Below are 27,148 nucleotides of genomic sequence, written 5' to 3' on the forward strand. Positions count from 1 at the left end.
ACAGCTCTGAATGGAAGGTGGTCCACACACAACACACCACACACACACTCTCTCTCACATGAACCTGCAGACTCTGCACATACACGCAATTCCTCTGTAGCTATGACACCTCTGAGGCAGCAGTGGAAAATTTGAGGTGCAGCACTGACTGATCCATTAAATGATGAACATGAAAGTTGCTTCTTCTGCATCTGTGGCCTTTTGCATGTGCTTTTATTATAAAGCAAATAATGCTCGTGTGAAAGCCCTGACTCCTGCGAGTGGAATCTTTGCTGGTACATTTTTTGAAAGCTAGCTTTGATCCAAAAGTGCAGCAGTGGAGCTTTTTAGAAACTGTCCTTCTTTCAAACTGCTGCTTTGATGTTTTCTGCCCACAGCTTCTTGATATTTTTCCTCTGTGTGTAGGTACATACCGTATGCCCTTTGAATTCTGGATTCAGTATTGAATGAGGGATTTAGCAAATAATGTTTAAAATGTATTTGAAGCCAGACTACATCCAAAATCAAAGTTCAAGACAAAAACATTGAGGAAGGATGCAGCAAATATTTCTTTATCACATCCTCTCTGTCACTTCTCACAGGTGGTGGATGATGTAGGTAACCAGACGTCATGTCGACTGGCCGGCCTTCAGCCTGGGACTGTCTATTTCGTCAGGTGAGGTGCAATCCAGTGGGCATCTATGGTCCAGGAAGGCTGGCATCTGGAGTGACTGGAGCCAACCAGCTGCAGCCTCCCACACCCAGCAGCGGTGAGTCAAAAAAAAAAAAAGATGCAACTTTAAGGATTTTACTATATGGATGCAGGGCAGATAATTTTAATAAGACTGTGTGAACAAAGCTGCCATTCAATCCAAAATGTTTAAAGTCTACTGAAGTCTGTCTTAAATGGCTTTTAAAAATGCTTCCCAAACGTCTGCGATGTCCCACAAATCTTGACCATTCATTCCTTTCTAATAATCAACCCTTCATCGCCATTAAAGCCAGAAAAACAATCTCGTTATTCCTGTTTCAACATCCTGAACGAGCAGATCCAAACCGCATGTGACCCAGGAGAAACCAAACATCAATAGGCTAGATACCTAGATAGAGATCTCCCAGCAGAGGATTAGAAGGAACTGCAAAGAGCCAGGGGGACTTTGATAGATTTCGGTCGTCGCTTCAAAATTGATCAAGTTAAAAAGCGTTGTCTGTCCGCGGCACACACAGGCCTATAAAGCTTGAGTGGAAGCAGGTTTGGGAGCAGGAGGAGCCGATAATGAGTTACATTGGTCATGTGGTATTTACTCCCCAGAGGGGAAGTCGTTATCGGGCTCTGTTGTTGCCATAAAGATTGATTGTAGCAGACTTTCATAGCCTCTCCTCCCGAAAGTGAGTGAAGTATGGTATGGTAAAGTATGGTCACCTCCACAGTTTAAAAGAGAAACTTTTTCTCTTTACATGAAACTGAAACCTCTCAGTTTGCAGAATAAAGCAGCTTGAATCATCAGAAATGTCCTCCGAGCAAGAATTTTCCATATTAACTAATGCCTTAATAACATGACAGAGCGTTATCTATCTTTTAGAAATATGTAATTTTCATTCTGTTATAAACTGTGAACTCTTGTAATTGTACATTTTATAAGCTAAACAATCATTGGATTGTGGATGTGTGTCCAAAACTTCATGGCAACCCGTCCAGTAGCTGTAAAGATTTTTCAGTCTGGATCAAACTGTCCTCCTCGAGCCAGGCTGTTAGCACGGCTAATTCATTCACTTTATTTCACATTGTTAACCTGCTTAGTATCAATGAGCTTTCCAATTAAACATTCAAACAATAGAAACAATCAAGTAGATTAATAAAAGGAGAAGAAATGATATTACTTGCAGCACATATTTATTATAATTATTTTAATACTTTTATTATTTAGTTTTTGTCTTGAACACATAACAAATGAGGTCTGGAGTGTTCACACATCACAATCAGTGAGATGAAAACCAAAAAAAGATGAGCAAAAAAGAAGGCACAGGTAGGGCCGTGGACCACAAGAGAGATAGAAAGAATGTTTTTTTTGTAGTAGAAGGGTGAAAGTCAACATATTTATTAAAAATGTGAAGTTATTGTTTATTGGTTTTTTTAAAAATAGATGTTGAGTTTGTTCTTTTATTATTTTTTGTGAAACTGCATGAACTCAGTGAGAAGTGTCATCACATCTTTGCTGACTTACATGGTGAGCATCTTTACACCTTATACGAACACTTGTGCTATAAACTATAACCTTGATGCGTCTTCATCCTCTCTATTACCTTTTCTTCACCCACATCTTCCTTTGTCTTCCTCTCCTTCTCCTCCCCTCCTTCTCCTCCTCCTCCTCCTCCTCCTCCTCCTCTCCTCTCCTCCAGAGCGGCTGCAGAGCGGCTCATGTGATACGAAGCCCGGTGAGCGAACTCCACCCTGCGACGGGAACTCAAGCAGTTCTTCGGCTGGGTGCGCAAGCACGCGTACGGCTGCAGCGGCATGTCAATCAAACTGTACGACCAGTGGAGGGTGTGGCTGCAGAAAACGCACAAAACGCGCAACCAGGTAGGTAAGCAGAATCTCTCTCTCTCTCTCCCCTCTCTCTCCCTCCCTCTCTTTTCTTCTCATTATCTCTGCTGAGTCGCTGTCACTAAACACACACAGCCCACTGCTGCATGAAGTCCTGAGCTGAATTTCTGACCCTGCCTTTGTTATGCCATGTGGTCAGCATTTTTTTTTTTTTTTTTTACAAACACAAAGAGGACTGTTCCTCTTGAACTGGCTCTGTGAAGTTTCGTCCGTACTTTATGATCAGGTAAAATGTGCGGTTTTGACTTTACTGGCCCCGAAGTGGGAGCATAAAAGTAGATATGCCTCTGATTTTTATTACATATTTTAACGATGTAGACTTGTGATCTTCAGCTGATGCCCACAACAAAGAGAAACGACATGTAAATGTAATTAACAGCCCGCTGTAATGTGTTCCTTTTGTGTTTTGTTTGCTCTTGGCATGAGGAGGCCCTTTCACAAAAATAACTCAGGCCAAATGGCACGCAGAGCTCAGGCGTAGTCTGTGCGTCTATGTGACTTTTTGTGTGGAGTTCAGATGCTTTCAGCCACATCCTCTGCTGCTCTGTCCTCGAACTCACAGAAACCTTCACTCCACCTGACTCAATTAGTTCAGCCGTCTCCGGGTTTTTGTGCTTCATAGGGCACAGGCTGTCTCCTGAATAATGTCTTTTTTCACGAACCGTGACAGGTTCCCATTGATTACCTTGAGAGAGAGAGAGAGAAAGAGGTAGCAGGGTGCTGAGGAACGTAGTGAATAAGAAAAGAGATAATGCAAAGAAAGAGAAAAGTGGCAGCCAGACAGAGAAATGATTTTGTAAATTACATGGTTTCTCCCGTTTGAATTATCCCAGTATGAACCATCTGCTTTTGTCCTTTCAGTTCTACAAGACGATAATTCATAGCACCGCCGCTCGGCACCACTGTGGTGTTTTTAATTCAAGAACAGCATCAAGAAAACACTGCAGATAACTGGGCCCGAGGGTCCCGGCTCTGTGAGAAGGTCCAACGCCCTCAGCCTGAGGGATATTGCAGTGTTTGGTCATACAGTCTTACTTGTTTAAAGGGCCCGAGTGAGATAAGTGAAGTGAGACAATGCAGCCCTTTTTCTGCCATTTCCGCTGGCCAAATCTGTCCGTTAGATCTGTTTGCACAACACATTTAGGCCCTCAGTAACTGCACTTTTATTCTGGGGAAGAAGAAAAAGTAATTGTAGCAGAACAAATGTAGAAAACAACCCTGATCTTATTGTTCCAGGTCCAGAGTATTTAAACGTTGGTTTTACATGGATTTACATTGTTATGTCGTTATGACCAGGATAGTTAATCAATACAAACCTCTATTACTATTGGAAAACAGGTCAGGTTCTGGCTGCAGTTAATGATTATTTTTTCATTGATTAATCTGCTGATTAGTTTTGCAGTTATCATTCATCTTCCATTTAAAAAATGTCAGAAAATGTTTTTTTAAAAGAATCCATTTCTAAAAGCAAGAGGAAATCTGTTTTGTCAAATTGTTCATATAAATCTGAAGATAAAGAAGAAACTAGAACTGTTTAGTCTTTTAGCTAAAATAATAATGTATCAAAATTAAAAAAACAATTAATTTTCTTTCTGCTCAAGTTTGGGTGGAAATTAAATTTGTGAAATCACCAATGAGCTGTTTAAACACAGTAATCAGACGTCTCATCATTCATCTCCGTTCCATTTAATGCAGAGGAGCCTTTCCGGTGAGCTAACATGCACCCCAGCAGCACCCCGAGTCTGTTTCACCATTAATTATCATCACTGGTAACACCTCTGTATTTCATGTCAAAATGGCTGCTGTGATAAGGGTGTTCAGATATTTCTGAACTGCAGCAACTGTTGGTCGTATCAGTAATTGATCCCCATGAAATAAGCCTCTCTGTAAAATGTTATTAATATCCTGTGTCTCTTTTATACTGTTTTTAACTTCATATTTAAAGATTTTGTCTAAGTTATGTTGTTGTACTGCACCAATAATGTCACTGACCATCCTGTGTATAATGTATAGAACAGAAGAAAACTCTTTTTTTTTTATTAAAAATACAATTCATCAAGTTAACAAAAGATTTCTGATGAGCCTGCAAGGAATATTAACCTTATTTACACGACTTCACAACATAAGTTTTTCTTCTTGTTTTTTTTTTTTTTTTGCTGATACATGCTTAACACAAACACATAACTACAGACAGGACCCACAAAGCCAGAATGTGAAAAGCCCCCTGGGTGGAATAAGACTGCAGCAACGAGCAGGGTGGGGCCAGAGGGGGGATCGATAAGTGCAGCTGAGGAGTCCAAGTGGAAGTTGCACCAGAGCCGAGTCGATCTGTCAGCTCCGCTGTCTGGTGATGTGAGAGGGCGGCGGTGGGCCTCCTGGGGACCGACCTGTCAATCAGACTCCTCAGAGTCATATTTAAAGTCCTGCATGATCTCACTCAGAGCCTCTTTGTTCTTGATGATCCTGGACAAGGAACAATTAGTGAATATCTTTGACAGTTTCATGATTCACAATGGTAACAAAGGACAGTCTGTTAAATAAGGAGGAAACAGGAAGTTCTGTAGCAGACAGCAGGTTGATGGTGAGTGAGTGGATGGGTCAGCAGGGAGCGAACGCAGTAAACGGAGGGGAGGTAATAGCTGCTCTTACTCGTGCTTGATTCCTGAATCTTTTCTTGACAGTCTTCGTCCTCCGGGTGATCCTGGGCCCGCTGCCTGGCCAGCTGCAGCTTGGCTGTCTGTTGAGAAGGCACATCAGATAGTTTATGCAAACCATTCATCAGCGGAGGATGGAGAGGACAGAGGATGAACTCTAAGATAATAGGAGCTTTATGACATTACTGGCAGAAGGAAGTCGAGTTGATATTGTAAAAAAGGAGTGTAAAACGTCATACAAAAGTGCCGCACATCACCTCTGAACACCAGATGTGACTGCTCAAGAATGCGGGAGAAGCGCGCGGTGCTAAAATTTTAACACCAGGCTCACTGAAACCATGAGTGTCGCAGACAGACTGCAGCTTTCATGTTGCTAAATTGAAACAGAAGCTCTTTAAAAACAGTGAATTACTTTAACTGAACTGAAATGGTTTTTTCTGCCCAAAAGCACCAAATATACAGAAGTATCGTGTAGGTTTCCTTCAAAAGTGGCGTTTGCTTGAAATATTTATGACCTGATCTGCCAGAATAAAAAGAATAGATGAATCTTTAACATGGAAAAACTGAGAAACTCTGCCTCCCTTGTGTTGAAACCGTGGAACTGAAGCAAACGTGAAATCAAAAGTCTGAAGGGCAGCACCCTGTTTTTCTTTGTTAAAAGACTACCCTTGTTTGATAAGTAAATAAAAGTCAACCTGTTTCTCTGCAACACTCCTGGCCAGCATGTCTCTCTCTTTATACACCAACACTTATATTTAATAACAGTGAAGAACACAAGAAACAAATATATAGAATCCTCCCAACACACAGATCAATGTAAACTGCATTTATGTTTAACAACAGAATCAAATTATTCTCCTTTGGTGCCTTTGGAAGCTCACCTAGTGTGTACGAAGGTTCAGTCTCTGCTGAATTTCCTGTAACTATCAAATAAAAGTTCATTCATCCATCGTTTTCTGTAACCACTTATCCTCATCAGGGTCACAAGGGCTGGAGCCTATCCCAGCTGACTTTGGGCAAGAGCTGTGGTACACCCTGGACAAGTCGCCAGTTTCATCACAGGCACGTAGAGACAAACAACACTGTTCACACCAACGGTAATTTTAGGGTCACCAATTAAATGCACGTCTTTGGACCATGAGAGGAAGCCGAGTACCCAGAGAGAACCCAAACCCGAGGGTTTAACTAGGACTTATTTATAGATTGATTTGTGTTTTTAATTCTTCTATCTAGCCTCCAAATAAATATCAATATATCAACTGCCTCACAACCATTTGCAGTCTCTTTAGTTCACCTGTAGCAAGATGTGTGTATTTATTTAATCTGCTGATTATACCACCTTTTATATGTGGGACAACAGTGTACACTGTTCAAAATAGAGGTGTCAGAGTGGGTATCACAGTCAATGTAAGGTTAAATCATATATAAACTTGTTATTATAAGAAATGTTTCTTACTGTGTGCAGGAACTGTTAACCTACCAGCTCAAGCTTCTTCTCTTTGCTCTGCAGCTTTTCGATGTGCTCAGAAAGGTCTGGCCGGTCAAACTCATGGTGCAGCCTCTCCTTGATCTCCAGCACTTCTTTGGAGATGCCACAGAAGGCTTGTGTATCTTCATGGACCAGCTGCCTGTAGTGGTCGAAGTCGTAATGGGGCCCCGTCCTCAAGTAGGCCTCATGTCCTCTGAGGCCAAAAGAAACAAAACACAAGCAGAAAATTACAAGCGTATATTCAGTCCTCTGGAAGAATCCCTGGAAATGAGAAGAAAAGCATGAGTGTATCGTTATATATAAGTAACTACACAACAGTTACTCGTCAAGAGCTGATACGTCTCTACCCGCTCAGACTGAAGGTGAATAAAACCTCTGGATCGGGTTTTAAGTCTGTAGGGACCTCACGGGAGGAAATCATCATTAAATAAAGTCAACACAACACATGTTTAATTTAGTGTTTGGAGTTTAATCCACACATGTTTGTAACTATTATTATTACTGTCATTGCTGCTTAATCAAACGAAATATAGTTCAGTGACATTAAAACATTATGAATGCATTAATTATGTTTTTGTTGTAAAAACATTTAGATTAGAGCTCCTATGACATTAATTTAACATATTATGGCTCATCTAAAACAGCTGTGATAATTATATAACTTTAATAATGTCACTTGTGTGATTGGAGGTTATAATTCAGAGTAATTAAAATAAGTCTTTATAACAATAAAGTTACTTAGCTACAGTATCACCATTAGCTTAGCTTAGCTCAGCACATGTCTTTGCTCTGGCCTCTCGGTCTTTGTGTTAAACATCGTTTACTCACCAGGTGAGCTGTGAGGAGACCGCAGTTCAGTTTCCACAGTTATGTCAGTGACATGTTTATTTGTTAAAACTGCAGCACGTGTTTCTCTTCTGTGTGTGTGTGTGTGTGAATCAGCAGCCTGTCTGCGCAGGAAGTGACGACAGCACGCATTTGGGTTTCAAAATAAAGGCTCTAACACTTCCCTTTCAGATCAGAATTTGAAATACTTATATAAATTTTTAATTTGTTACAGCAGCTCCCAAACAATAAGTGAGATAGTAAGTGATACAAGAAAAACAAACTTTAACAGTATACACCTATACGATATCCTATTTTAAAACTATATACACATGTATAAATAGCAGTTAAGTAAAACCAGTAACAGTAAATAAAAACCAGTAACAGTGAACTATGCAATAATTTAAATATTTATTATATATATATAATATATGGAATATATATATATATATATAATTATGGATGTTAAAGTGGACGCCTTTGACCATATCATATCAGATCAGATCAGAAATACTTAATTAATCCCCGCAGGGAAATTGTTTTTGTTACAGCAGCTCCCAAACGGTAAGTGAGATAGTAAGTGATAGCAAGAAAACAATAGATAGACAGTATACAGTATGAAAACAGTATACACCTATACGATATCCTATTTTAACACTATACACACATGTATAAATAACAGTTAAATAAAACCAGTAACAGTAAAATAAAAAACAAGTAACAGTGAACTATGCAATATGTAAATCTAAAACCTTATAAAGAATTTAGTCTTTGAGAGACTGAGACTACAGAGAATACACTGATTGTTTAAAGTGTGAGAAAATTGCACTTATTTATTGCACAAGCCAGTTCGACAGCTACTGGACTTGACTTGGAGTGTCTGATATTTTGAGGGAGGAGTTGTAGAGACTGATGCTCACAGACAGAAAAAGACTTCTTGTGTCTCTCTCTGTGGAGCATCTTGGTGCGCGCACTCTGGAGCCTTCACTGAGTTTTCTTTTATTAGATTATTATTATTAGTGCTACACTGCTGCTACACTGTGTACACATGTCACTTTACTCTTTCTATCAATATTTGAAATAGTAGTGCATCATATTTATATAGTATGTTCATTTCTATTTATACGGTGATACCTTTCCAGTACTCGTATAGACACACATACATACTTAGACAGTACACTATACATATTTTTCATATTCTGTTTTATATTTTGTATTATATATGTATGTAGTGATAAATTTGTTGACCCTGTGTTAACCTGCACAATTACAAATAAAGAAAATTCAAACACAGTACAATAACATTTAAGAACATGTGCAACCGCAGCTTTAATCCCCTTTGCATCTTTCCACTGTTACTATTATTCATCCATGAGTGGGTGAATGTATGTGTGAGTATGTGGAGTGATTCATTGTTTTTTTTTATGAGTTGCGCAGCAAAGTTTATTTTGGTGCATTCTGTTTATTTGTAACATTTTTCTGTGTGATGACACTTCATCACACAGTTTCTGTCTATTGACCCAGAGCAGCTTGAGAGTTTCAAAATGTAATACACATTATTACACTACAATGTACATAAAGAGTGGAAATTCAAAACTGAACAAATCTAAACATAACTTCTCTTTGTTTATAGATCTGAAGCAAAACTCATTATGTTTGTTTGTTGTAGCTTCGCTTGTCATAAGTTAAATGATATGACAATAATTTGTCTTGTATTTCTATAAATATTCTAATTAAAATTCAAACACAAAATGTTTATATCAGATCATTATATAATATGATTATATATCATTCCAACAATTAAAAACGTTTAAACGAACAAGAAATAACAACAATACATCTGACAAAACATAAACCATCAAGACAAAAGAAAAAAAGTGCAATTAAAGATCTAAGTATGTGTAATAAAATATATAAAAGTATCTCAGAGTACATATTCTGTAGATGTAACCATGCACATATGTACAAAGTATAAAAATATGTAAGCTTTGTGTGTTTATGTTAACTACAGTGTGTGATAAAAAGTCTGAAGCTCAACATTTGTCCAGCAAATTTAGTTTTCTTGCATAACTCATGTGACTGATGGTAACTATGCGCTCGTCACAGGTCATCAGTTTAAATATGTGATTTTGTTCTAACAACACAGGATGAAGATTAACACATTAAGGTCGAAAGTTAATTGTTGCCCAATCGGAAACAGCAGCTGACAGAAAAATCTCAGAGTTCTTAAGATTCAGAGCTTTGAGTTTCTTGAACTTTTAAGCCAGTTGTGGAGAATTATATTCATCGATGGTCAGTTTAGTGCACAGGAGTCCAAGATGTCTTATGCTGAAAGGTTTATTGAAGTTTGATCAAGACAATTTGACGTGAAATAGTAAACACAGGTGCTTCCAATGATACTAATTAAGGTTCAGTTCCATTCAGGTTGAACAGAGTCAGGGTGCATGTTGGCTCACTGGAAAAGCTCTGCTGCAATAAATGGAACTTTAATTAGTATCATTAGAGACACATGTGTTGATCCTAAAATGGCTGCTGTGAAAAAGATCAATTTTGAAGAAGCTGTCCTCTCTGGCTCGTCTACAAACGACAATTTAGGGACTACTCTCTTTCCCTAAATGGCTGTTAGTCTACAGACAATGAAATGTCTTCACACTTCAGTGGTACGACGTTGTTATCTCACTCTGTAGAGCCTTCTACATTATGTACCTATCTGTTGTGTCTAGGCAGTGTGACAGCCCTGTCCTCTGACCTTGGTTACCACAGCAATGATTAGAATAGACCTTTTTTTCGTGACATGAAATAGCAGGGTCAACTCAGCTGTTTCTAATGATACTAATTAAGGTCCAGTTCCATTTATTGTAGCAGAGCCTGGGCCAACATGCACCACAGCAGCACACTGACTCTCTCTGACCTGAATGTAACGCAACCCGGGTAGAACAGAAAACTCCCTCACACTCTACATCTGGCATGGAGGCAAGTTCAATAATAACTTGGCAGACTCCACCTGCTGAGGAGGATCATGCACTGGAACAGCTATTAATACCTTGTTATGGTTTTATTTTGAAAGGTGCCATCATGCCTCTTGCAGCTGACTTACCTTTAACCTATCAAATGTTTCCTCGCACAATTAGAAAACACATCACCTCTTTCTATTCAACCACAGGGTGTATTATTAAAAACGTGTTAACAATAACATAAAGAGTGGGAATCATGAGAAGTGGCAAACACTACCTGTTGCTCCCCTCTCTTGCAATAAGATCCACAGAAGCATTATCTGGGTCTACTCTGTGTTTATGCGATTAGAAAAACATTATTCCAATATGGAGGAAAAAAGAGGTCGCAAAGCTACTACTGTGCAGACTCCTACGCCTTCAGTCTCCCTCCGCCGCTCATTGGTCCATTCAGCAGCATCTTCAGCACCACGCAGGCTGAACAGCGACACTCCGCCGTGCAGCTTTCATCACATGAGGACACGCCGAGCGGCGCATACGCTGCCCTGCACGGATACTATGACACCGTTTATCCAATTATTATTATTTTTTTTTACCCAGCACCTATAACGCCATCGATTCATCAAGTGTGTGACAGATGCTGACGATCCTGGTTTATTCCCCCAGCTCGTTTTGATCAGGGATAACCCGCCTGTGTCGTCTAACTCTGCAGGAGGAAGCTGTTTTCGCTTGCCTCTGTCAGTGTTTTTTTGTTTTTTTGTTGTTGTTTTTTTACTCCATCCATCACAGATGACCGGACTCCCAGGTTTCACCGGGTTTCCCTCCCGTCGAGTCGACAGGCATGACGGACAGTAACACCGCCGCTCGGGTTATAAGCAGCAGCAGCAGCAGCATCTCATGTACAGTGCCGCATCAACAAGCCTCGCCGTCCGACCACCGGGTCCCCCTGCCGGCGCCCCGGTGTCCGCCGGTCCCCCGACGCCTCTTGTGACATGACAGCTCGGGGAAGGAAGAAGAGGATCAAAGGTTACGGGCAGGGGTTCCTGCAGGAGCAGAGACGGGTCGGATCCTTGAGGAGAGGGCACACGGGAACAGACAGTGTGCACCGTGTGAGCGGACAGGATACAATCATATCCGTATCAAAAATTCATGTGATACTTTATTAATCCCTGCAGGGTGTTTCTCTTGTGGCTTGCAGCCTGCGGGGAGGTCAGAGCACGGGGTTAGCCCCTGGAGCTGGTTGATGCGGCCGTACATCAGGAGGGCGGGTGCCCTGAGCCTGGATCCTGGTCTCACTGGACCCGGCTGTCCCTCACTCCTGCTCCTGTGATCTCACTGAAGCCTTATTTGTGATTCTGATCTTGGGCCTCGTACAGCGTGGTAGCACCCACCTTTGCCTTACAGTTTCATCTGATGCACGGCCTCATAGTGTTGATCCTGGTCGAGTCCCGGTCAGCAGTGCTGTTCCCCAGGCCTGTCAGGCTCTCTTGGCTGCTCCTGACCATCACCTTTACGTGCACAGCCATGGGCTGCATCCAGAGCATAGCCTGTAACAAGTCACGCATCAAACGAGAGAACATCGTGGTGTACGACCTGTCCGCCACCATAGACCACTGCCCGACTGTCATTGAGGAGAACTCGCCCATAGTGCTTCGATACAAGACGCCCTATTTCAAAGCCTCGGCGCGGATTGTGATGCCCCCTATACCGCGCAATGAGACGTGGGTGGTGGGCTGGATCCAGGCGTGCACCCAGATGGAATTTTACAACACCTATGGAGACATCGGCATGTGAGTTCACACACCTGCGTCCCCATTACATCCCTGTTGCGTGCTTGCACACACACACACACACACACACACACACACACACATAAAAAAAGCAGTGTGTGTGAGGCTTTGCATGCATGCTTGTACACTCTTGTGCATCACACAGAGGAGCATTTGTGCACGCAGCAGGTTAACTGCGCTCGTCAGCCTCCTTCATTCAAACGCCCACCGACAGATTCTGTTCCTGTGACTTTGGCACCTAAATAGAAAAGCTGCTATTAAAAGGAGCTAAACAACAGTTGATGCTCTCACACTCAAAATTATGCCCATGGAGACATATCCCCCCTCCTACACACACACACACACACCCCACCAGACACACACATTATCTGGAGGGCATATGTGAGGGGGTGTTTAATCCTGCTGGGTTTCAGGGGAGTGGGTGGGTGTAGGGGTGAGAGGATGGGGCTTACAGGGTTGCTTGTCATCAGATTGGTCATGAAAGCACAACAAATAGATGGAAGGGGGCCACCAGCTGACGAAAAAACTGTTGGGCACAACAAAGAGATGATGATAATCCACTGACACACTGAACCACTATACATCATGTACAGGCGGCTGCTGTAGACGTGAGCTTGTGTCTGGATGGGAATTTTAGAGGCTGATCGTGAAGTGATCGTGTTACCTCTGTTGTCGTCCTTCTAAATGAAAAATATCCTTTATCAAAATGTGAATGAAAGAGTCACTTTATCACAAAACATTTTTTTAAAGTGGAACTTCTATATTGATTGGCTGCCAATTTGTCAAAATGTTACGTGCTGTGAAAGTGGAGCTGACACTATTAATCATTTTTCTTTCTTAATTCAACTGCTTTCAAACGGTCAAAATTTGTTGTGTTAAATGACAAGATGACAAATTGCAAAATGTTCAAAGATTGAGATGCTGAAACCTGAGAAAGTTTGGCTATTTCGCCTGATGAATGAACTCAATTCTTAATAAGAGCTAATTCATTAACATTAAATAGTTGTATAAATTTCTGTTGACTCTTGCACTCCTGCATGAGAATGCAACTGCAGTTTATATTGGTAGAAAAGCAACTTTGGTTTAACAGCAGTAGAAATTCTGCTGACCTCTCACCAGAGCTATCCTCCTAGTACGTGACCTCTCTCTAGTGGTACAGCTCAGAAATATCTTTTAAAAATAAAATGGGTTATTTAAAAACATTTAATATGAACAAAATATTACAAAGTTTCTTTCCACAAACAGGAAATGTTGGTATAAGAAATACAGATTAGGAGTGTCCCTTTAACACCAAATTAGCTCTGGTCCTTAAACCGGTTCAGTTAATCTTCTTATTAGGAATAAACTTGTCTCTTGTGTGAACTGACTGTAGCTGATTAAAGTCTGTCTATGCTGCTGTATATTAAAGATGAAGAGCACTCAGTAACCCAGAATTCTCCTTGTTGTCTGTCTCCTCTCAGGTCGAGCTGGGAGCTGCCTCAGCTACGAGAAGGTCTGGTGAGGGCCATCAGCGACTCGGACGGCGTGAGCTACCCCTGGTACGGAAACACAACAGAGACTGTCACTATAGTGGGCCCCACCTCCAAGCCATCCCGCTTCATCGTTAGCATGAATGACAATTTTTACCCCAGCGTCACCTGGGCGGTGCCGGTCAGTGAATCCAACACGCCCTTACTGACTAACATCAAAAGAGACCAGAGCTTCACCACCTGGCTGGTGGCGCTCAACACCACGTCCAGGGAAAAGATCCTCCTCCACACCATCAAGTGGAGGATGAGGGTCGACATTGCAGTGGATCCGTCCTTGCCTCTGGGCTCCAGAGCCAGGCTGGTGGGCCGGGTTCACCAGGATCAGCCGCGGGTTCTGACCCGCATGGAGCCCATCCCTCCTAACGCCATGGGGAGGCCCAATGCCAACGATGCCCAGGTTCTGATGTGGAGGCCGAGGAGAGGGCCTCCGCTTGTCGTCATACCACCCAAGTAGAGCGTTGAGAGCATCTGATTGGCCGTTTGTTACATCATATCATAGTGGGCCACTTCTGCAGTGAAACGGCTAACAAGACAATCAGATGAGAAAAAAAACTATAAGATCTGTAACCAGGCTGAGACTTGAACTGTCAATGGCACAAAACAAAGTTTTTTTTTGCGTGTAAAATCTTGAGGGGACAACTGCCTTAATTCCCCACCGCTGCCTTTGACGATCCAGAAAGTATGTCTGTCGCTCCTTCTGGTGCTGTTGAGCTGTTGGGTATCCAGGCCTTCACCTCCAGCCTGGCCACAACTGAGCAAAGCTAACTTTGAATATCCGCCATTAGTGCTGGGATGTTAACACAAACCCGTACTGTAGCTACTCAGGCCCAGAAAGAAAAAAAAAAAAAAAGATCAAGCCTAAATACAGACCCTGTTTAAAAAGGTACTTCAGCCTTAATGATGACATAATACTGGCCTGCTCTGTACTGTACAGTAAAGTGCTGTGTAAGAGTGTAACCAAGGAACGGTGTTAGTTTTTGTGTCACACAGGTTTAAAGGAGGACAACGCCGCTACGGACCGAGATACGTTAATATATCAGCTGAAATGTTACTGGATGATGTACTTTTACAGATGACGTGAGTGTGGCTGTGCAGGCATGTGTGTGTATGTGTTTGTTGGTTGTGTGTTTTCTATAATGGAGCCCCAGGGTTGGGTCCGGGCTTGCTGCTTTGTCACACCAGACTGCCTCACACACACACACACTGACACACACTACAGGGAGGGTAAAGATTGTCGACATACATGCATCCTCAGAGCTACTTTGCTTTTTTTTTTTAAAAACATATCACAGATAATGTAGAGATCACAGCTTGGGTATGCTTAAACGGCACCCTGCAGTGGGATTTTTATTTTTTATTTTTAATCAAACACAAACGGCCAGTTCATCCAAGCTGTGGAGCTTCTCGCTCCCTGCCTTTCGAAAGCCAGCGATGCCTGTGTAGATGACAGCCATCTCCAGTAAAGAAAAAAAAAACATGACCTTTGTCTGACCTCTGTAAGAGAAACAATATGTCTTTATCCTGTCAGTATATGTCGTTCAAGAACAAAGATTGTAGTGAAAGAAAGAGTGTATTTATGCTAGAAGACAGTTCACCTAAATTACAAAGCAAAACAAAAAAAACTTCTAAATTCCTTCTAGCAGCTTCAAGACATGCTGCAGATTTGGGGGATTTTTTTGAAATATCTGTCAGTAAGATTTCTGCCTCTTAACCAAAAATAACGAAGACGAATGCATTTCTCATCACAGCTTTCAAAAAACTGCATTTAAACAACGCTAGCAGCCGCACTTAAGATACCGCAAAGCTTGGAGCTGAACACTAACATGCTGATGTTTAGCAAACAGCATGTGTTCATTCATTGTCTTAGTTTAGCACGCTGGCATGCTGATAATTGCTAATTAGCACTTAGTGGGAATCTCTTTTTGCAGGTAGAAAATGTCTAGAAGAAAAGTCTGTTCATGAGCAAAAGGTATTATTATTTATCTGATCTGAGCCAGATTTCATGACGATATTGACATAAAAGCATTCGCTTTACCTCCATCGTATTGGGTGGAGGTAGAAACTTGCTACAGATATTTGGAAATCTGCAGGAATAAAACTGAAACAAGATAGATAGTAAAAAAAAGTTTTTTTGTGATTTGGGTGAACTGAGCCTTTAAAGTTTGGTGCAGTATTTGGTTTACTCAGACATACAGTGTCGTGTCATTTCTGATCTTTTATAAAAATTTGTTTTTATATGAGGACTCATAAGCGGAGTGCAGCTTACAGAAACATTTCACGATCACGTTGAATCTGCAAACGTTGCTTATTGTTTTCCATGCAGGTCTGTACGCTGTATTTCTAAACGGTACACACTCAATGGGCCAGTGAAACAGGTCACGCTTGAAGTGCTGAGCTGGTTCAAGATGAGACAGAGATGAAGAGAGACTGGAGGATGTAATCACGATATCTTACACAATGCTGCTCATTATTCCTGGTGCAAATCGAACGAGCCTTCACACATACAAACAAACGCATACACACCTCATTTTAGAGCGACACTATAGCGGTGATCACCTGGAAGGAGTGTTTTGTTTTTTAAGCCTGTCTGTATAGAGGGCATGGATACTGGATTTCTCAACAACAAGCCTATTGTAGCCATGACACAGGAGCAGTTAGTGAGGCAAACAGCATCTGAGAGCCCATGTTGACAATCAAGGGAAACATCTCAAGCAGCACTTTTAACTGGAGAATTAAAGTAAGTGATCTGCGATTTTATTCAGAGGATTGAGGCAAACACTTTTTTCACACGGAAAATAAAGTGTTAGAAAAAAAATATACACATTTATACTTGACCACGAGGTCACACAGTCTTCTGTCTGCGTGTATCAGGGCCTCAAGTGTCTTTTACAGTAACAGATGTGCCTGAGGACTCGAGGGTAGAGCGGTACATGGCCCTTCATGAGGAGCTTGACTCGTTAATACCTACTTGTTCTACTGATTGACTGGAGTGTGATGCAGTTATTGGTTAGGGTTGACTGTGTTTTGCAGTGTTATAACATGAAGGACATGAAACTCTTGGTGTGTTACAGTCCTTTCTCTCAGACTGTCTGGCTTTTGCATGCAGTGTTTTTAAACCCATTAAAACAAATGCCAAAAATACAGAAGTGTGAATTTATTCAGGGTGTCTCGCAGCGCTAACGCAACATGCAAAGTATCAACTTAGACGTGTAAATCAGACATCATTTAGATGCCTTTTAATTTGAGCAGTTTGAGATTTAGAAATGTGTGTGTTTTAGTGAGAACAAGATCCAGCAGGAGAGACACGACACAATAACACATTCAGAAAAGTTAAAAGGAAACATGTTTCTTTTATAAAAGATTCACATATCGGTAATTAAAATAATAAAGTTATTAATTATACCCGCTTTATCCCAAGAAAAGAAAACAAAAAAAGTAGTTTCAGAAGAAAAACACGAGTCAAAACGTACAATCCAACGTTCCTTTCTGAGTAAATAATGCCTCGAATATGTCTGATGTAAAATCAGTATCAGCAAATCAGTCAGTTCAGACTTAGCCGGGCCACATTCAAGATATTTTTTTTTTAAACTTTGCCACAAAATCAAAAGAATATATTGTTACACAAACACAGGAAGTTTGTAATCAGTGGCTTTGAAGAGTCTAATTAATGAACGAATAAGTTAAACAGACAATTCATTGAGATTCATAGATTACAATTTAAAAATGGTGCTATTATTTACACTCAAGGTTAACATGATTTATTTATTTATTTTTCAATCTTCACCACATAATCAAACTTTTCCCTTCGATTGATAACCCCCTGTTACGACCTAGAGCAGTATTTCTGTAGAGTTTGATTAGTTTATTCCTGTAACAGTTTACTCATACACCCAGATTACTGTCAAACATTAAACGCCACCAGACACAGACAGACCAGAGTCCTACAGTAACGGTTAACAGTTCTGTCATGGAGACAGGAGCTGTATGTTATCAAAGACATATCAGTGACTATATGTTGCTTGGCAACAAAAACTGTTTCCAAAAATAGCTGAACAGAACCCAACGTGAGAGCCGTGATTAAGGAAACAATACTAGTTATGGTCACGTCGACTACCTGTGTCTAAACGGCTCGCAGTGCATCGATTTGTTCTTTTTTTATTTATTTTTTCTTGCCCCGAGTGCGCCTCCCAGGCAGACAGGTCTCTTAAACCGTGTACAAATCCTACCTCTGTAGCAGACTTACGCTAAGCTTGACCATTTGATCGTGACAGCTTGCAGTAGTGTACACAGCTTTAGAGGAAACATCAGCTGGGAAGGCTCATTTCAGGGAGGGAAATGTGCTTTCAGAGCTCAAAGTGGGACCGAAAAAAAAGAGAGCTTTAAATACTGCAGCTCTAATGTAAACGCTACATCTAAAAAAATATGGTTTTGAAGAAGCTTTAGAAACTCCTGCCTGTCTGCCTCTGAAACTTTTTACTGTACAGGTGTGAGCGATGTGGCAGTAACAGTGACTGGCAGTCAAACAGCCTCGACAGTCGGTCCTGTCGAGAATATCTCTCCAGATTTGGAGGTGTGGCAGCCAGGCTTTTTCTCTACAGCGATATTAATAAACAGTTTTCTTCTCTCACTGGTTACCGTTCTCAGCTGAGGCACTTTTGGTGTGTGAGACCCATCACAGCATTGTGCTTTTTTTTTGTTGTTTGTTTTTAACCTCCCCATCTTCAGGTCCCAATCTGCTTACCTCCTCCTCCTCTTCTTCCTACTCCTCCCCTGCTCTGTCTCCTCCTTTTTCTGATCACAATATACAATAAAGACCTTTCCCCTTCTTTTCCTCCAGCCCTCTTGTCCTGCTTTTACCCTCCACGTCTTGACGCTTCAACAGGACCTCCTACCGCTGCTGTAGTATCAGCCGTGAGTGTCCTACGCCCTGCTGGGGTTGGGGGACGACTTGCCTTCGTAGCCGTACAAGAAAGTGGCCGCGATGACCAAAATGGCCCCCAAGAAAAACACCCTGTGGACGACAGACAGACAACAACGTCAGCTTTGGGAAATTGTGATTGTGAGAAATAAAAACAAAAAGACACAAAAGACAGAGAGAAGCAGCGAGAGTATCCTCTACCCAGTGGGGTCGAAGTCCTGTAGCCAGAAGTACGATATGAGCGTTGACAGGATGATGGAGAGCGATGTAGCAAAGCCCTTGAGGATGTTGTCTGCATACTTGATGACCGCTGCTATGACCAGACCACCCAGCGCCTGGAGAAACAACAAACACACAGACACAGATGGACGAAGGCATGACCTGTACGGGCCGACGGGGGGGCCTGATCCGTGAAATAAAAACTCTATTACCCAAGAGGCTCGATAATATATTTGACAGTTTTGGTGGAAAGCTGGCAGTGGAGGAAGCGTTACCTGCAGCGCCACGACAGTCCAGGTGATGGTGTTGTATCCCTGGAACATTCCCGACTCCTTCACCCTCTCTCCATCATAGGCCAGCATCCCAAAGAGGCCGAACACAAGGCCGAACATCCCTGGAAACACGCACAGAAGTAAAACTACACATTCAAATAACACTTTTCAAGAGAGAAACTCAGACCAAGACTTTGTGCTCAGAGGCAAATTTAGTTGGCGGACCTATAGCCTGAATGGCGCCTGGGTGCTCAAACAAGCCATCTGTAACGGCACCAATCTGGCAATCGAAGTAGCCACACTGTTAATTCTGTATAACTTTAAGCTTTAATATAATTTGAGCAAGTGAGTTCTACAAAAATTCAGACTCAGTACAGTTGTCATGACCTGGGAAGTTAGCTATAGAGACCAAAACTGTTTTTTGTACCAGGCTGTAAACATGTTTATTTCTGCTGTGAAGTTGCACATTTTAACATGGGGGCTTATGGAGATTCACTCGTTCTGTAGCCGACCTCAAGTGGACGTTTGGGGAACTGCAGTTTTTGGCACTTCTGCATAGGCTTCGGAGGTTGGTCTGACTGTGAAATACTCCGGCACATATCCATGAAACCACAATTTGACGCTGATGATTAAACAGACCAGCTGTGACATGTCGATGAAGAGGTTTGTTACTTTCAGACAGAGCTGTGTCGTCCTGGTTCAACTCTTTTAAAGTCAGCTAAGGCTAAACCTTTCCCGGCTATGGTTTCCTACTTGGTGTACCAACACGAGAGTGGCATCTTCTCACCTAACTCTTAACAAGAAGGCAAATAAACCTTTTCGCCCGAACTATCTTTCATATCTTGGCGCACCATGTACTCCAGCTATTGTGCTTTTATCTCCTATTTTCTATTAAGGCTGTAAATAACAATTTAATTTTCAATTATGTTTCCTCTTATTTAACTGTTGTAAAACAAAAAAACCTGTCAAAAACAGAAGGTGACACCTTCAAATTGCTTGTTTTTGTCAGATCAACACTCCACATGTTCTTGTACCACACTTACAACCAATGACAACGACGACGACATAATAAAAACACACAGCATGTTCTTCACCGCTCTTGTTGCAGATCTAGGTTCCAACATTTAATGCAGGTGAAAAAGCTCCGAGTTCACACCAGCAATCGCAGGAGACTTTAACACATGCTTCACACGCTCCGGGGTAAAAATAAATTAGACAGGAACATTCATCTTAACAGAAACATATCGGAGGTAAAAAGCCCAGCTGGCTTTCTGTGCAGGGACCAAAAGAAACTGCGCACACACACACACACACAAACACACACACATAAGCTTGCTTCAGAAACAGCCTTTTTCAATCTGTTCAACAACAGCTTGCAACATTATTGATGGACGTGCATTGATCAAATGAACATTAGTTTCCAGTGCATTTACTTATATTTTATACGTAAGAACAGCTGTTCAAGACTGACTGGACAGACTGACTGGACACTGACCTAGCTGAATGTTGCGGACCCAGACGCTCTGTTTGCTCTCCTTTAGGATCTTCTCAAAGTAGACACCAGCGAACCCGCTGGAGCAGCACGCCACCAGAACCGCTGTCACACCGACAAACTGGGAGCCTGCGGAGAGGGCCTCCTTCTCCGGGGTCGCTGAGGACTCAGAGGGCCACTGCAAACACAAGACAAACCCTTTGGATTACAATAAGGATTGAGCTTCAAAGTTTGTTCTTGTTCTTGGAAACATTAGATTCAAGCTGTTTTTCTTCTTTCAGATGCTTCCATTGGTTCTCCTCAGCTGATGGAGACAGTCATCCCAGAAGCTGTCTACTAAAATCCACTGAGGAAGACTGCAAGCTGTGATTGAAAGCTACTAAGTAGACCTGAATATAAGTCAAAATATTAAACCTTAGGCCAGGCTAGCTGTTTCCTCCCCATTTCCAGTGTTTGTGCTACGTTAAATTAACCCTCTGCAAAATGTAGCCGGATATTTAAAGTATGAGTGTGTAGGATTTTGTGCCATCCAGAGGTGTAGTAGCAGATTGCAACCCCCTCCACTCGCCCTCCCGTTAGGGAATAACTGCGTTGGCCAAAAAGAGGAGCCAAGAGCCCAGCATGACTGTTTATTCTTATAAATCAGGGGTGTCCAACCTGTTCCACAAAGGGCCGGTGTGGCTGCAGGTTTTTACAGCAGCACACCAGACTTGACTTATTTAATCAACTGATCTCAGTCTTCAGAGAGTTGATTGGTCAAACTGTGTGCTCTTGGTTGGTTGGAACAAAAACCTGCAGCCACACCGGCCCTTTGTGGAACAGGTTGGAGACCCCTGTTATAAATCAACACATGGAAAAAAGAAATAAAAATTAAGAAAAAGGTCGCAGATATGTGGAAACACCCTCACGCTTATACTCAACAGAAAACTGTTAGGCAACGCCAACTAGCCACATGACTTACTTCTTCTGGTCAGTTTACTTCTATAAATCGGCCCTGTTTTGCGACCAGATTTGTTCTCAACATTTCTTGACTTCTGCTTTTGAAAAATACTAAAGAATGATAAAAATATGATGCCGAAAAAAAGTTTAGTTTGGCCTACTGTAGAAACACGGCGGACATCCATGGATGAGGAACCGTGTTGCTGATATAAAAAAGCTCATTCTATTATTTCCAGGTGATTATTCACTAATTAAAACAAAGTTGTGCATCATATATTACATTTCTGACATATTCGATGAACAGAGCCTCCTAAATCTGACACAGTGGATCTTTAAGGGACAGACATGAGAGTGGTATTGATTTTCTTATTAAGCTCTTGGCAAGAAAGTGAATCAACATATTTCTCAAAATGTCAAACTCCTTCGGTGTACAGAGAGGACGCCAAAACAGAACATGTAAGCACAAACTGTCGAACAGCTCCTATCATAAAACCGATGAATCTTCTACGAGTATTTTCTTAGTAAGGTCTGAACACTTGAATCTCTTTGAATCTATAATAATGCCGGGTACCTGAAATTCACACAAAAGGCATCTTCACGACTTTGCCAAGTTGTAAAAATACTGCAGAGTTTGAGTTCCTGCGCTATGTGCTGCAGTAAGCAGGAAAAGGTGTGTTAATGCAGGAGGGGAATATAAAAAAAAAAAGAAAAGAAAAAAAAAAGATGATGATCTCTGGTTGTGCAAGGTAAGAAAAGTATTGTTGTAGCTGCTGCACTTTTTCATTGTTTGGTAAAGATCATTTCTATAAGCTTTGGAACAAGACACTGTTTGCCTTCCACCTCTATAGTTCTGACAAAACAAACCCCGCTGAGTGAGAACTAACAGCACAAACCTTGAAAACAAACAGTGCGATGTTGCATTAAAACACTCCAATTAATTCTCAGCAGATTCATGCTGGCTTTTTCCGCTCGTTTATCCGTTTGTAGGTGTTTGCAAACAGGATAGGTGCTATGGCTGCGTGTTAATAACATATCTGATGTGATGGTCTGTTATTGGAGCCTTAAAGAGGTGTCGTGGAGAAACAGCTCGGTTATACAGTTTGGGAGTAAATGTTTCTACCTGTCTGATCCTGTAGATTTATGATCCTCGTTCATTGTGCGTCTGTCTGAGCTCAGACAATATTAAGATCACATCCGGTGTGATTATAACTGACTGGCTTTTTATTTGTTTTGCCAAGGAGGAGGAGGAGGAGGTGATATCACGACGGTCAACACTTCATCATTCATCAGCACATCCCTCGTAACCACTGGTAGCCAATATTATACTTACACAACAAGTTCAGGGTCTCGTTATCTTTTATTTATTTAACCTTCACACACATAGAGAGAGAGAACTCCCACCGACAGTAAGAGTTTCTTTTCTTTATCTGGCCACGAGAAGAAATTAGAGATCACACAATAATTAAAAATAAAAATGGGAACGCTCCCAACACACAGCTGAGTAAACGCTTAATTACACAAAGTGACACCTACAGAACTGGCCAAACTCTCTTTCTTTCTCTCTAACAAAGATGGATTTTCTTCAGGAGGGGCTGAGTAAATAAGTACAGATATATAACAAGAAGTAGAAGGAACATGCTGAGAATGACCAAACTCACAAATCTATCCTGGTTTTCCGGCTCCACAGTCGGTAATCAGAAAGAAAGGTTCGACTAGCAAACTCTGGAGTGAATTACTGGCGTACTGCCGATCTCTCTCCTGAAGGAATAGTTAGACCAGAATATACAACCGCAGGATTTCCTAAGCACACCGTGTCCCTGAAACTAAACATCATCTATTCAAACGTGGCTGCTTTGAGAAAGAAACGTGTGGAAAAAAGAAAAAGAAAAACTTCTTTAACTCCATTGTCCACACAAAGAGTAAATAGGTATTGTAATTGGGGGAAGAAATATCACAGAAATGCTGAATAAAAAGGTTTAACTCTGTTTCAGAGTGACATGTAGGTCTGATGCAGATGTCTGTTGACACACTAGAACTGCAAACAATGTCAATTATGACTCTTTCTATTATGAATTCTCGATCCGGGATTAATGTTTGTGAAACGCTCCTTGAGCAAATAAAAGTGTGTAAAACCTCTGGGCCGAGCAGGAACTCACGGGCGGGGCCCAAGTAGTAAACAGACAAGAAGCTGTACCAGACCTGCACGAGAGCCACTCCAGCCATAAGAATCAGCAGTGAGAGCCACTGGTAGACGCCGAGCCTGCGGCCCAGCATCGACACTGAGAACAGAGCTGTGGTCAGGATCTTCAGCTGGTATGTCACCTGATGGAGACAAAGTGAGAAAACTGTAAATAATGCATGAACACTAATTGCTAAGTGGCTGAGAAACACACATCAGTTCCTGTGTGAGTCTCTTTAGTTTAAGCTCCCATCCATCACGCCCTCTGCCGTACCTGATAGGTGGCTGCGTCCAGGTTGGACAAGGCGACGTACAGCAGGTTGTTCTGCAGTGTGTAGATCCCAGACGGGATCGCAAGTTTCAGTGTTTCTACAGGTTTGTGGATAATTTCCTGACGCAGGACGCTGTTCAGAGCTCGCATGCTGTAACCTGAGGAATGAAAACAGAGTTAGACCGACAGATATAGAGAAATTTAATTTGTCTGCCAGCTCTGGCGGGATGTACTGGGAGGTGAGGTCACCTGTATAAGATCTGAACATGTCTGCATGTTCATAATTAGGCAAAGATGACTGAGTAAAATGGTCACTTTCTGTATTTTCCTCGTGGCCTGGGGAGCAGGTTTACTGCTTTATGTCAGAGGGCACATGTTCGATGCCCTTATTACAGGCATATGTTACCTCCTGACCATTATGCTCCTCAAATGAACGACGTCTAGCTCAGGTCAATCCAAACTTTTCTCATCTGTTATTTCCTAACAGATCAGGAGCGTCCCTCTATACCTTCAACCACCTCCTGTACTGTAGATCCAGCTCTTCAGAGAGTACCTCCTCTCCTAGCACTACCAACATCTGATGATAGATGATAAATCTATCCTCCCTCTCAAACTGTTGCTTGTTTCTACGCGAGTCGTCCTTCATGCTGCACTAACACGTCCTTGTCGCACTGTACCTTGACATATTTCCCTTTTTTTGTGAGTTGTTTTAGATAAAAGCTAAAACGACTAAATGTAATGTAATGGTTCTTGTCACATCAGTCCAGGTTTCAGATCCGAGCGGCTTCCAGGTTTTAGAGATAATTCAGCGAACCTGTTTTTTTTTTTTTACATCAGACACTCAGGATGAGTGCAACTCAAAGAAAGAAACCTGACAAATCCGATCCACAGATCTCAACATTTGCATTTTTAGTCTGAGCAGGAAACTTGAAAAACTTGATCAGACAGTTTTGGATTTAAATTTAAAGAATTTCACCAATTTTAGACAGTAAATTATTGAGCGGTTGCTTGTGTTCAGACGACACTGTGAGACTTTTGGACTAACCGCACAAAGAAAACAAATGTTTTACAGCTTATTAAAACATTTCACTAATATCCAGCACTAGCTTTTATTGCCTGACCTTGTTATATTTTATAATTTACATTAGCTGTTGCTTTTTTGTGTAATATTTGTGTGCCACTTTAATATTTGTGTAGTTTTATGAATATCAGCATTGCATTCTTCATGCTTAGGGCTGACAAACCGATAAATCAATTGAGCAAAGAGAAAAAAAAAACATAAGCTGCTCCTCAAATATTAATTTTGCTGCTTTTATATCAACTTTAATGTCATTTTCAGGGTGTTGGACCATACTACAGCTTATGGTGTTTCATTTTTAAACACTGTCTGACACCTTATAGCCCTCAGAATAAATCAATAAAAACATTACATTAGATTATTATGCTATAATGAAGATAATGGGTTAAGCCCTGTTAATGGTTAAATGTGCACTCACTGTGCTCCTTGAAGACGAGCAGCACACAGGCGAGGATCTTCATGACCTCGGCCACCACCACAGCTGAGGAGGCCAGGTACCGAGGGCCTTCAGCCTGCAGGGTGCGGGAGTACCGCATGGTGAGCACCAGGGAGGTGGTCTGGAACACCAGCACGCCCAGAGAGAGGTACTTCAACCGGGATGAGGCCATGACCAGGGGTCGGTGTGGAGCTGGACACAAGAAAGGAGAGTGTGGATATGAATAAGCAGTCAGGGCTTTAAATAGTGTTGGAGAGAAACATAAGGAAGATTTTCTTAGAAATAAAATGAGTTTTTATTTACTCACAGACTAAACAAGCAGAGGTCAGAGGAGCTCTTTGCGTCGTAGATATCCGTCTCTACATAAACCCAACCCCGCTTTCTACTCTTTAAATCTCGGGTCTTGTCTCTCCTTTAGCTGGCTCTGACCAGGTACCCGAGTCTTCAAACCCCAGCTGTCAAAACAGCAGCACTTCAGCAGGTCCTGGCGTCCATTGACCCGGACTGGATCTCAAGCGTCTGCCGATTATCTCACCAGAGGTCTCCACGCCGGCTGTGCCATCTTTACGCGTCAACACGCCTCAACTAACCCGTCAGACAAAAGAGGTGAATTACACCGAGGAGTCCACAAACAACACTCAAATCTCATGCATGTAAAAAAAAAAAAATCCTGCAGGACTTCCGTGTACAGATTTCTTCCTCGTCTCCGTGTCAAAGCTTCCTGTGCGAGGCAGCGCCACCCCGATGGACCGGCACCGAACAGCACCACACGGAGAGTATCAGCCTTTCTCAGCCCCCCAAGGACGAGAGACAAACAGAGCAGAGACCCCCACATGTAATTCATTATTTTGTGTGCGTGTCACATTTTAAGCCTGGCCTTTTTTTATTTACTTTATTCACCTTTTATTTCACCTTATGAATCTACTTATATACTGGGTTATTATCCTACATGTGTTTACGATTGATAAAACGTTCATGCATAATGTGATAATTTATTTCAAGTTATTTAAAGTAGCGTATCATTGCAAATTAATGACAGTTTACTTAATATCATTCTTTTTTTTTAATTCTCACAAATTATTTTGGTGAAAATTGTCATTTATTATGACAAAATTGGCGGACCCCCTGCAGTAGCTCTGCAGACCCCTTATAGGATTGGCGGACCCCCTGCAGTAGCTCTGCAGACCCCTTATAGGGGTCACGGACCCCTGGTTGAAGACCCCTGTGTTAGATGAAGGGTGTCCATCCGGGGGCCAATACTAACATTTTAAAAATGGAGAAATTAACAATAAAAGTTCTGTAACAATTTTGTTTTCATTGTCACTCTATCTATCTATCTATCTATCTATCTATCTATCTATCTATCTATCTATCTATCTATATATAGATATAGATATATTATATATATATATATATATAATATATATATAATATTATATGGCAGTGTCACCAAATCTAGACCAATCAGTGTGAACAACATTTTAAAAATGAAGAAATTAACAATAAAAGTTATAAACAAAAT

At 41.6% G+C, this 27,148-nt stretch overlaps 3 protein-coding genes across 3 annotated transcripts; 1 reads left to right on the forward strand and 2 right to left on the reverse strand.

Moving 5' to 3' along the window:
- Nucleotides 1-4,675: 4,675 nt before the first annotated feature.
- On the reverse strand, nt 4,676-11,497 carry LOC113747997 (required for excision 1-B domain-containing protein-like). Its single transcript, XM_027290244.1, has 5 exons — nt 11,407-11,497; nt 7,055-7,130; nt 6,719-6,926; nt 5,239-5,321; nt 4,676-5,053 (listed from the first exon to the last, which is right to left on the reverse strand). Exons 1-5 carry the CDS (start codon nt 11,495-11,497, stop codon nt 4,975-4,977), a joined length of 537 nt encoding a protein of 178 aa, XP_027146045.1. The 3' UTR covers nt 4,676-4,974.
- fam78bb (family with sequence similarity 78 member Bb) lies at nt 10,672-16,629 on the forward strand. The gene is made up of 2 exons (XM_010730169.3): nt 10,672-12,293; nt 13,754-16,629. Exons 1-2 carry the CDS (start codon nt 11,917-11,919, stop codon nt 14,274-14,276), a joined length of 900 nt encoding a protein of 299 aa, XP_010728471.2. The 5' UTR covers nt 10,672-11,916; the 3' UTR covers nt 14,277-16,629.
- Nucleotides 16,630-17,397: 768 nt separating this feature from the next.
- slc35a3a (solute carrier family 35 member A3a) lies at nt 17,398-26,434 on the reverse strand. Its single transcript, XM_010730170.3, has 8 exons — nt 25,934-26,434; nt 25,609-25,818; nt 24,116-24,270; nt 23,862-23,984; nt 20,727-20,901; nt 19,235-19,353; nt 18,942-19,075; nt 17,398-18,833 (listed from the first exon to the last, which is right to left on the reverse strand). The coding sequence occupies exons 2-8, from the start codon at nt 25,796-25,798 to the stop codon at nt 18,743-18,745; spliced, it is 987 nt and encodes a 328-aa protein (XP_010728472.1). The 5' UTR covers nt 25,799-25,818; nt 25,934-26,434; the 3' UTR covers nt 17,398-18,742.
- Nucleotides 26,435-27,148: the final 714 nt, after the last annotated feature.

The sequence above is a fragment of the Larimichthys crocea genome, chromosome XVII (genome assembly GCF_000972845.2).
Source record: "Larimichthys crocea isolate SSNF chromosome XVII, L_crocea_2.0, whole genome shotgun sequence".
Lineage (NCBI taxonomy): Eukaryota > Metazoa > Chordata > Actinopteri > Sciaenidae > Larimichthys > Larimichthys crocea.